The sequence below is a fragment of the Diuraphis noxia genome, unplaced genomic scaffold (assembly GCF_037042655.1).
Source record: "Diuraphis noxia isolate RWA-SAM2 unplaced genomic scaffold, SU_Dnox_SAM2 contig0006, whole genome shotgun sequence".
Taxonomy (NCBI): Eukaryota; Metazoa; Arthropoda; class Insecta; order Hemiptera; family Aphididae; genus Diuraphis; species Diuraphis noxia.
The window spans coordinates 1,087,271-1,097,839 of NW_028301716.1; the positions used below are offsets into that span (position 1 = coordinate 1,087,271).

General features: G+C 28.6%; 1 protein-coding gene across 1 annotated transcript in view; it reads right to left on the minus strand.

The window, feature by feature from the left end:
- The window catches only part of LOC149054464 (E3 ubiquitin-protein ligase MARCHF2-like), a 32,851-nt gene extending 23,337 nt beyond the window's left edge, over positions 1 to 9,514 (minus strand). Inside the window, exon 1 of the mRNA XM_089230072.1 lies at positions 9,253 to 9,514. Coding sequence (XP_089086198.1) covers positions 9,253 to 9,280 — 28 coding nt within the window. The 5' untranslated portion in view covers positions 9,281 to 9,514. The remainder of the gene's footprint in view (positions 1 to 9,252) is intronic.
- Between the last annotated feature and the right edge of the window lie 1,055 nt (positions 9,515 to 10,569).

Here is a 10,569-nt window from a genome sequence, read left to right on the forward strand (position 1 = left end):
TTAGTTTTAGTTATTTTTTTTAACATGTCAACACCCTCATCGTTTTTTAATTTTCAGCCGTCATGTTTGGTGTATGTATTGTACCTAGACTACCTAGACGCATTATAATATATTATGTTACCTAAACTTCTGTACTCGTGATGACGACGAATTCAACTTGGATAAATTGTCTGTATCACAGACCTTTATGTAGGTTAATAATATGATTATAATATTATTGCATAAAGCTGCTAAAATGCATATTATTATTATTATTGTATAGGGCGTGGTACCGTATCAAAGACATTCTTTGATGATAAAAAAAGAATACTTTTAATATTTTATCATTCACCGCTTCTAGATCACAAAAAAGTTAGTTATTAATTAAACTTATACAGGTAGTGACTATATGAAAATACACTTCTTTGTGTATTTAAATAGTTTTCTATATTTTTATCAATTCATTTGTATTGCAATCTTATATTTTTATAGTAGGTACAATTATATATAATTTGTTGTCTTAATTGTAAACAAATTTACTAACAATAATACTTAGGTAATCCTTATAAATAGTGAACACAATAAACAACATGATTAAACGACCACTGTATATTATTGTTTTTATTTTTATTTCTTGTATTTTTTTTTTAAATTGTAATTTTTGGGTTTTAAAAATATAAATGTCCATCTAGATGTTCAAGAAATCCCCATTATTCTAGATCAGAAACTCTACTAGTTTAGGCATCCATTTAACGGATTCACTTCTGAAGTCTTAACTAAAACTTTTCAAAATCGTGAATTATTTTGTGAAAGATCGTAGGATGGTGGGTCATGTCAATGACATTTAAGTTAATAACAGCTGGTACTTAATATTGTATAAAATAATCAGGGCTTAGATTTTATACTGAAGAACTGAAATATGAGCTATAATATTACCTAAAATTCTTTTAAATAAGTACTAAAACATATACCTTTAAAGACAAAAAGAACATTCTTTTAAATGCATTCTTCTGTTAACAATTTAAAATATTTATATTTATTAAATAATTTTTATTTAGAACTATATAAATATAACTTATATGGAGTCATAATAAATTATATTTATTCTGGTGGAAAGGCCAACGCCTAATCCCAAGAACTCTTAAAAATATACCTATGATAATATGAAATGAAAATATGGGTATTTTTATTTTAGATTTACATAAATTGCAAAATGTTTCTACTATTTTTTATTTAATATAAGCGAGATCTACGAAAATACAATATAAATCTATATAATATAACTCATATTAGCAAAAAATAGCACCAAAACTTGAAAAATGTCACTAAAATTTGAAATAATTCAAATATGTGCAAAAAAAAGTATTATAAAATTTCATACTCGGAGTCTAAAGTAAATAAAACAAATGTATAGGCCATTTTGCGATTTTTATCAGTGCCTATCCTATAATAATTAGAAAATGTTCTAAAATCTAAGCTATGTAAATAATATTAGAATAATTATTACATAGCTAGTACTTATATTATATGCAATGTTTTTGGATAGAATTAGACCTACTGTCCTACTAAAATAAAAATAAATTACTAATAGCAACATAGGTAAATGGATAATAAATATCCTAGTTTGATAGACAGTCTTTTCTCAAAATATTTCTTTTTTTTTTAATACTATGATTTATCATTGAATTCAAATGTTTTGGCGTAGGGAAAGTGGCGTCCTCGTCGCCCGGTGTATTTGAATAAATACACCGCAATAGCCCTACCCTGACCTTAATTGGTTGGGGTAGCCTGGTCCTCCAGATTGGGGGTTGAGCGAAGGGCTAACAACCCTTCCTTGGAAAAAAAAACACTGTTACGATACCATCACAAATCAAGCCTCGAACACAAATAAATGGATTAAATACTGGACATGGAAAACGGTCAGCAGAGTTAAAGATTGCAACATGGAATACAACAAGCCTTTTTAGAATTGGTGCATGCCAGAATCTGGTAGATACACTGGATACATACAATATTGATATAGCTGCACTACAAGAGATTAGATGGACTGAAATAGGACAAGTGAAAGTCGGACATTATTTAGTATATTTTTCAGGATTAACAGATAGACATCATTTCGGAAGTGGCTTTGCAGTACAAGAAAAGCTAGAAAAGTATGTGAAGGAGTTTATACCAGTATCAGAGAGAATGGCATGTCTAAAACTAAACACGACACCACTTAACACTACGTTAGTGTGCGTACATGCCCCGAAGGAAACGAGTGAAGATGAAGTGAAAGATGAGTTTTATAATAAATTGGAAAAAACATGGGATAGTTTACATGGGAATATCGTCAAAATTATGCTAGGAGACTTAAATGCTAAATGTGGGATAGAACCACAATATGCTCCGACAATAGGAAAAGAAAGCCTAAATTCCATAAGTAATAGAAACGGACTACGACTCATCTCATTCACAGCGTCAAACAATATGGTAGTGAGAAGTACGACATTCCCACACAAAAATATACATAAAGCTACATGGAATTCTCCGGATGGTAATACGCTTAACCAGATTGATCATAATATATTAATCGATAATAGATTTCGATCCAGAATAAAGAACATAAGAAGCTACAGAGGAGCGGATATCGACACAGATCACTTCCTGCTGATATCGAATGTCAAACTCAGATTACAAGGCATGAAAAGACTAAAAGAGAAGAAATGTGAAATTTAACGTAGACCTACTGAAAAACGAAAATATTAGAAAAAAATATGCAGAGAGTATTGATGTGAAGCTGAGCGATTGGAGAGCCGAGAACATAGTAACGGATTGGATCAAGATCAGCCTAGTTATAAAAGAAGCAGCGGAGCAAAGCATCGGTGGAATGCAAAATGGAAATAAGAGTAAGAAAAAAGAAATGGTATAATGAGATATGTAGAGAAGCCATAGAAAAAAGACGTATAGCAAGATCAGATTTTATAAGAACTGGGAATCAGACTGAGAAGAATATTTTTCTCAATGAAAGAAAAAATTGTAAGAGAATAATACAGAGAGAAAAAAGGAAGTTCATTAATGAGATTTTGGAAGAAGCTGAAAAGGATCGCTCACAAGGAAAAATTAGAAACTTCTTCAAGACTATTGGACGGTATAAAGATTTCAACCCAACCTTAAAGGCAATAAAGGACAGTAATGGAGATACTCTTATGGAACCAAGCGATAAAGCTAAAAGATGGAGCGAGTACTTCATAGATCTTCTAAATGCCAGTAAACCCGATAGGAAACGTGCAATACCAGACAGCGGAACCAATGACTAGTGATATAACATTGGATGAAGTCAAGATTGCTATTAACAGTCTAAAGAACTGGAAAGCTCCAGGATCTGATGATATACCGGCTGAGCTTATTAAATACGGGGGCGAAAAAATGCAAAAGGTTATATTCAAAATATGCCGAAAGACTTGGAAAGAAGAACAAATGCCTGAAGAATGGAAAAAGCAGTAATTATATCCATTCACAAGAAAGGTGATAAAACTGAATGTGGAAATTACAGAGGAATATCGCTCCTAAACTCGGCATATAAAGTATTCTTCAAAGTGCTACTGAACCGTATAAGTCCCTATATAGAAGAAAGCCTAGGTGAATATCAATATGGTTTCAGAAAGGGGAGGTCAGCTATTGAACAAATTACAATTATAGGTCAGATCATAGAAAAGAAATATGAATTTCGACAAAACCTCTGGCAGATATTTATAGACTTTAAAAAAGCCTATGATAGCATATATCGAGAGAGCCTGTACAACGTAATGACTGAATTTGGTATACTGAAGAAGCTAAGGAACTTAGTCAGAATGTGTATGGAAGGAACACAGTATAAAATCAGGATAGACCAGACAATCTCCGAAACATTTACAGTGGAAACAGGGCTAAAGCAAGGGGCTGCATTATCTCCAGTATTGTTCAATCTAGCTCTAGAGAAAGCGGTCAGAGAGATACAAAAAGAGGCAACGGGTGTAGAAATAAATCAGCAAAAAATTCAAATCCTAGGTTTTGCTGATGACCTAAACATTATAGGCAATATCAGAGATGACACAGAGAAAGCAACGAAAGTTCTAGAAAAAGCAGCAGAAAAATTAGGTCTAAAAATAAACACCGAAAAGACAAAGATCATGGAGTTATTAGACACGAATACAGATTTCACGGACCCCGACTTGAATAAATGGATATATGAAAAAGTTAATGAGTTCAAATACCTTGGCGTATGTATCAATACAAAGAATGAATGGTCACAAGCGATTGGATTAAGGATAATAAAAGCAGGGAAGGCGTCATTTGCATTATCCAAATTTTTCAAAAGTAAAATGCTATCAAAGAAAACAAAAGTTAGACTCTACACAGTAATAGTGAGAGCTATATTAACATATGAATGCGAAGCATGGACGACTACAAGCGTAACAGAACGAAGACTAACTACCTTTGAAAACAAGATATGGCGTGTGATATGTGGACCCAAATTAGACGCGAACACCGGTATGTGGAGAAGAAAGTATAACAAAGAACTAATTGAAGAAACAGAAATGACTCCAATTAAATATTACATAAGTGGGCAGAGAATCCAGTGGTTTGGGCACATTATGCGAGAGGGTGATTACAAGATCACCAAAACAGTAATGTCTTGGAAACCTGCGGTAAGAGACCACGAGGACGCCCGAGGAAAAGGTGGATAGATGTAGTCGAGGAAGATCTAAAAAGGATAGGAATTGATGATTGGAGAAGTATAGTATGTGATCGAGAGAAGTGGCGTGAAGTAGTGATGGCGGATAGAGTAGATAAAGCCAGAAGAAGAAGACTATGATTTATCATTGAATTCAAATGTTACACACCCATTACAGTGACATATGCAATGGCGACGCACACCGCTGAGCGGTTACCTACAACTTTAATGATTGTCGGCTTTTTATTATGTTGAACCTATTTGTGTATTCCAATCTCTGATTTTAAATAATAATAGAAAAGACAAACACGTGCTATTAATTATCATATTGTCAACTTGCCATTATTTCATTTATAATCTAATCCGTGTTATTTTAATAATTATTTTTAATTTTTAATTATGTTGCTGCATAAGAGATAAATGTATAATGCCGAGCAACAAAAGCCAAAATACGACTCGTGTTCATAATATTATACAGGACTACATGAGATTTAATTAAGTCATCATCATTGACAAAATATATTTAACTTTTTCCTAGATACATTTTCTTATAATATTATTCAATTTTGGATCACGTTGAGTTGATTTTGTGTATACCAACCAACCACCATAATTATTATTCATTTTATCTTAATATTAAGTATATGTATTTCTTTTCTATTTTTCAATTAATAAAAAAATAATGTAGATAAAATTCTAGAATAAATGTGTCATCAAATGCATGTTAAAAATTATCAATATAAACAATTAACACTCATCAGTGCCAAATACAATCATACCTTTTTTTCAGTCAAACCAAATAAAAATGTTATACTTCTCTTTAAAAACAAAATATTTAAACAAAATAACATTCAATTACAACGCTCACAAGCTCACAATTTTTTTTTTTTAGCTTTTATTAATAAATCTAGCTCAACAAATACTCACAATATTTTTAATAATAGTGTTTCAAATTCGCTTGTTATAACTTCGGGTTAGGTTACACGATAAATAAATAGTATTTATATTATCATATTATATTATTATAATATTATTGTCTATAATATAAATTTCATACATAAAGTTTCTCGGCAGATAATATAATGTAATATGTTATGTTATTAAACGATAAAAACGAATTTTCTGGTTTCACATTTTCTTAAGATTATTTTTGATTAAATATTAGAACAAAACTATTTCAACAAACATTTATCAGTTCAAAATAGTTTCATTGTTTCAATAACGCGACAGCCAAATAATAGTAATTTTATAATTTAATAAACATCAACCTACCGATACCTACTATAATATATTATATATATAATATGTATAATTTCATAATAGTAAAATTATTATATTATCTAAATTATGACAAACACTTAATAAAATTTAACATTGAATTTCTTAAATGCCCTGAATGCACAAAAAATGTGTACCTATTCTGTAACAATTTGTTAGGTAACGTTCAACCAGAATGTTAATTTAGTTCACAAACAATGTTTATTTATAGGTTAAGGTGCACATAGTAAGTGTAGTAGGTGCCGTATAGCATTATATTGCTAAACTTTATCTTATGTATCTAATATCTATACCCATATTAATTTTGTGTTTAGTATAATAGGTACTTTATAGTTATTTTTATTATTTTAATATTATTTTATATGTTTCTATCATTTTGTGTGCATTATAATGAATTAATATGTAATTGTTATAGTTATGAGAATTAGTGGACAGAGAAAAGGCCGAATATGCCAACACTTGAACATAAATGGGGCATTTCGGTTTAAGTGCTTAAGTAATTCAACAAACTGCAATTGTGAGAAAACCATAGGACACATTGCCATCACTGAGTATGATTTGAACAAATTACATGCAGAAGAACTCATAAGTGAAAAGGATTAACGACGAATATAGTTACCAAACTCCTCGACCGCGGTTACATAAATAATAATTAATAATTAATTTTGTATGTTATGTAATAAAAATATATTATATAGTTAGTTAATGTTCGTGTATTATGGTAGTATATAGTAGTTGAATTAATTTATCATCTATTTATTTATTATAAGTATAATATTGTGTGTTTGTTACTGTCATTAGCTATTCCAACTAATATATTATTATGTAAAGCTAGAGAAAAAAAAATTAGACATGTCATATATACTTATCTATTTTTTACAATAAAATATTAATGTCAACGAAATGTTGATGTCATATTATGACACTGTATAAGCTTAAAAATTTTAAAAGTGTGTATTCCAACGTGGGTACATAATATGCCAATAATAATATTATTTATAGTAATAAATAATAATAATTATAGTAATAGTAATAATGATAATAATAATAATAATAATAATAATAATATTAATAATAATAATAATAATAATAAGATTAATAATAATAACGACAGCTAAAACGATGGTTGAAAAGCAAACAATAAAGGACATTTTCACTGTTTTTGAATTACCAGGTCACTTTAGTGGAGTTTCTTTGTTTTGCGTAAACAAAATCAACACACAGTGACAACAAAATAAGATAAAAATTATTTTTTCATTCTTAAGCGATGGGTAGATCGTAGAAAGATGTTGGAAATAAGCAAACCATGGGGATTTATTTTATCTACTAAACTATTATCGGGAGGTGGACCACTCTTCTGATTTTTAAAACTAGTAAACTCTCCCGATGGTAAACTGTCTCGAGTCAATATTATGTTTACCTGAAGGAAATGTGTAAGCTCTCCTGAGCTGTTTTAAATGTTATTGCTACACTACTACATTATGAATCGGCTACACTGCAGATATTGTGATTATCATTTTAAATATTTACCATCAATTGTATTACCGTTAACCTATTTTTAATTTAAATATTTAAAACGATATTGGCTCAACTAAGTTTTTTGTACGTTTTAAGTTAACGGAACAAATACGTGTATTTATTTTTCAAAAGCAATCAATACTACCATGGAGTGGTGAAGTTAAATGGAAATGTAATGTGAATAAATGCTAAATGATATGATAGGCGACGGACTGAATTATTTTAATGTTACCAACTATGTAATACGAATGTCGAATAATGTCCCATGCTCCTATACCCCTTACCTCTGCTGCTCATACCTTAGTAGTATTGAAATATTGTAGACCCGGGAGAGTTTGCATGTTCCAATAAGGTAGTACTGGAGTAGACCTGTGAGAGTTTAACATCGGAAAAGTTCACATGCCATTAAAATTGGTAGAGTTTACAATCATCCCTATTATCAATACATCACAACTTAAAAACATAAACAGTTAATGTTTCTGGATTATAGATGATTTATTATATTACGTTATTTTGATAGCTGGCAATATAATATGATTGTTAATAATTATGAACTTGAAAAATTTAATCTCAAATATTTTTAGGGTGTGAGATCGATTGGCGTACAGTGGTAGGAAGTGTATGATCGAATATTATCTAAAATAGATAAACGACGGTCTAACCTAAGTTTGCTGCTATAAAATTTACCTAACACCCTTTATTTTACCTTACCGATTGGTGATTGTTTTACGTATTTACTTATCTATTCCTATTTGTCGAGTCCTTGAAACGAGCAGTTTATATACCTACTAAAGGACATAGGTAATACTATCGAATTCATAATATATTTTACACTTAGGTAATATCCTACTGCGTTGAAGAAGTCGTAATAGTATTAATAAACAATTTTGTCTCTCATAACATGTATTATTATTATAACACTTATAATGTTAATAAATTAATTTAGAAATTAAATAAAAATTGTCTTTTTCATATGTTTTTATGGTTTATTATTTTAGACAAAATTATTTAAATTTATTAAACAAGCTGTTACCAATGTCTAATAAATAATACATTTTTAATAACAATTATTAATATCCAACCAATTGTTATTATTATTTTTTTTAATATTAATTCATTAGTTTATCATTAATAATATTTTTACAATATACATTTTGTGTCGGTAACTAACACATTTTTACATACCTGGTCACATATAATAGATTAATATGTTGTTATATATTTTAAAATATACAAATCAATAAATAATAATATATAAATACATTTTTTAATATTTTTTTTACCGCTTTTATGGTACTTGGTATATAAATATTTTACCATAATGCGTTGTGAATATTTATTCCGTCACGTGTGCATCTAAAATATTTTAAATGATTTATAATTATAAAACACTATTACAACTATAGTTTATAAATGTAATTTAATTCAATTAAATTTATAATTATTAGTATTAAATTTTAATGCGCAATGGCAATCAACTAATAATATTTTAACACGTGCAAGATTTAAATTTTTTACTAGGATTTTAAAACAGAATAATCAATTAATAAATACCTAGGGATTTTAAACTATTACCTATAGAATATTAAAAGAATACACATTTTAAGCACGTATATAATGTATAGGTACTATACATAATTATTGCTGTACATTTTGTTTTAATACACAAAATATGCCTGAATAAGAAATTTTATTTTAAAATCCATAATATTTCACAAAGATTTATATCGACATTAATCTATTAACAAAATATTATATCCATATATTTAAATCATATTTACCAGCGTGATAAAAGTTGTCATATGTCATAGTATTCGTTTATTTCGTTCTTGAATCGCGTTAAAATCAGAATTGAGTTGAGTTCTTCAATAATAATAATAACAAATAATTACAATAATGATCTTATATTAAAAGCAAATAAATAAGTAAGGTAATTGCTACTGATTTAATTGGGTATTGCATTGCACGGCGACTATAGATATAATCGATCCACTTGCAGAACCCGAATACTACAGTGTAGGTACAGATCGGTTTAAGCGAATTTAGAAAATAAACGATAAATGGTTTGGATAGTCGTTAATAATATTATTATGATAAACATTGTAATCATTTTTGATAACAGAGCATTTAATTTAAAAAACACAGTTTTTTTTATTATTAACTTGTATTGACAGTTTGTTAGTCATTCTGATTGGATTATAAGTCTATATCGCTATATTATAATTGATATTTGCATTGTTTTTCATCGGTTTGTTCCCTGCAAACACACACACACACACACATATATATATATATAATTATTTTTCCGTTATTCAGAAACAAATCAGTAAGTTAGTACACGAATAAAGATGTGTAAATAATAATTAATTATATAGTATACTTAACAAATATAAATTGTTCCTTATTAATCATTATCGTTAGAGAAATATGTTTGAACGATTTCAATTCAGAACTTTGATCATAAACATTCATTATTTTAGGATTCAAATAGCAAATAACAGTAAATTCTCAAACAATACCTACTGACATTTATTGTTTGGACTGTAAGCGTACCTACTGTATATCGTATATTGTACGGTGTCTTAGCAGAAATTAAAGACGAAATTCACGCACTGAGTAGTGACTATATAGTCTATAGGTATAATTCTATAATAGTTAGGTACTTATAATTAATGAAAATTGTAATCGGTAATTTAAAATATTATTTATCACGTTTTGGAAAATTAATTGTTTGAAAATAAATTTCAACTCGAACAACCAGAGGACCATCTGGTTTTAATAAGTCTTAACAATAGTATTATATTAATTAATTTAATATCATTTTAAATCTATTTTAGCAGCAGTCACTTATTAGAAAACGATCAAATACATAATATTTTTAATATTTTGGTCGATAATACTGACAAATTTAGGAGAGCATATTGATTTATATATTATTATTGAAAACATATTATATTACGTAAATACATACCGATTTCATGAGAAAGTTATTATATTTATTTTATTATTATTATTACTATTAGTTTAAAACATTTTGACTTGACAATGTATAACATAATAATATTATGTACCTACCACCAGTACCTACCTACATCTGA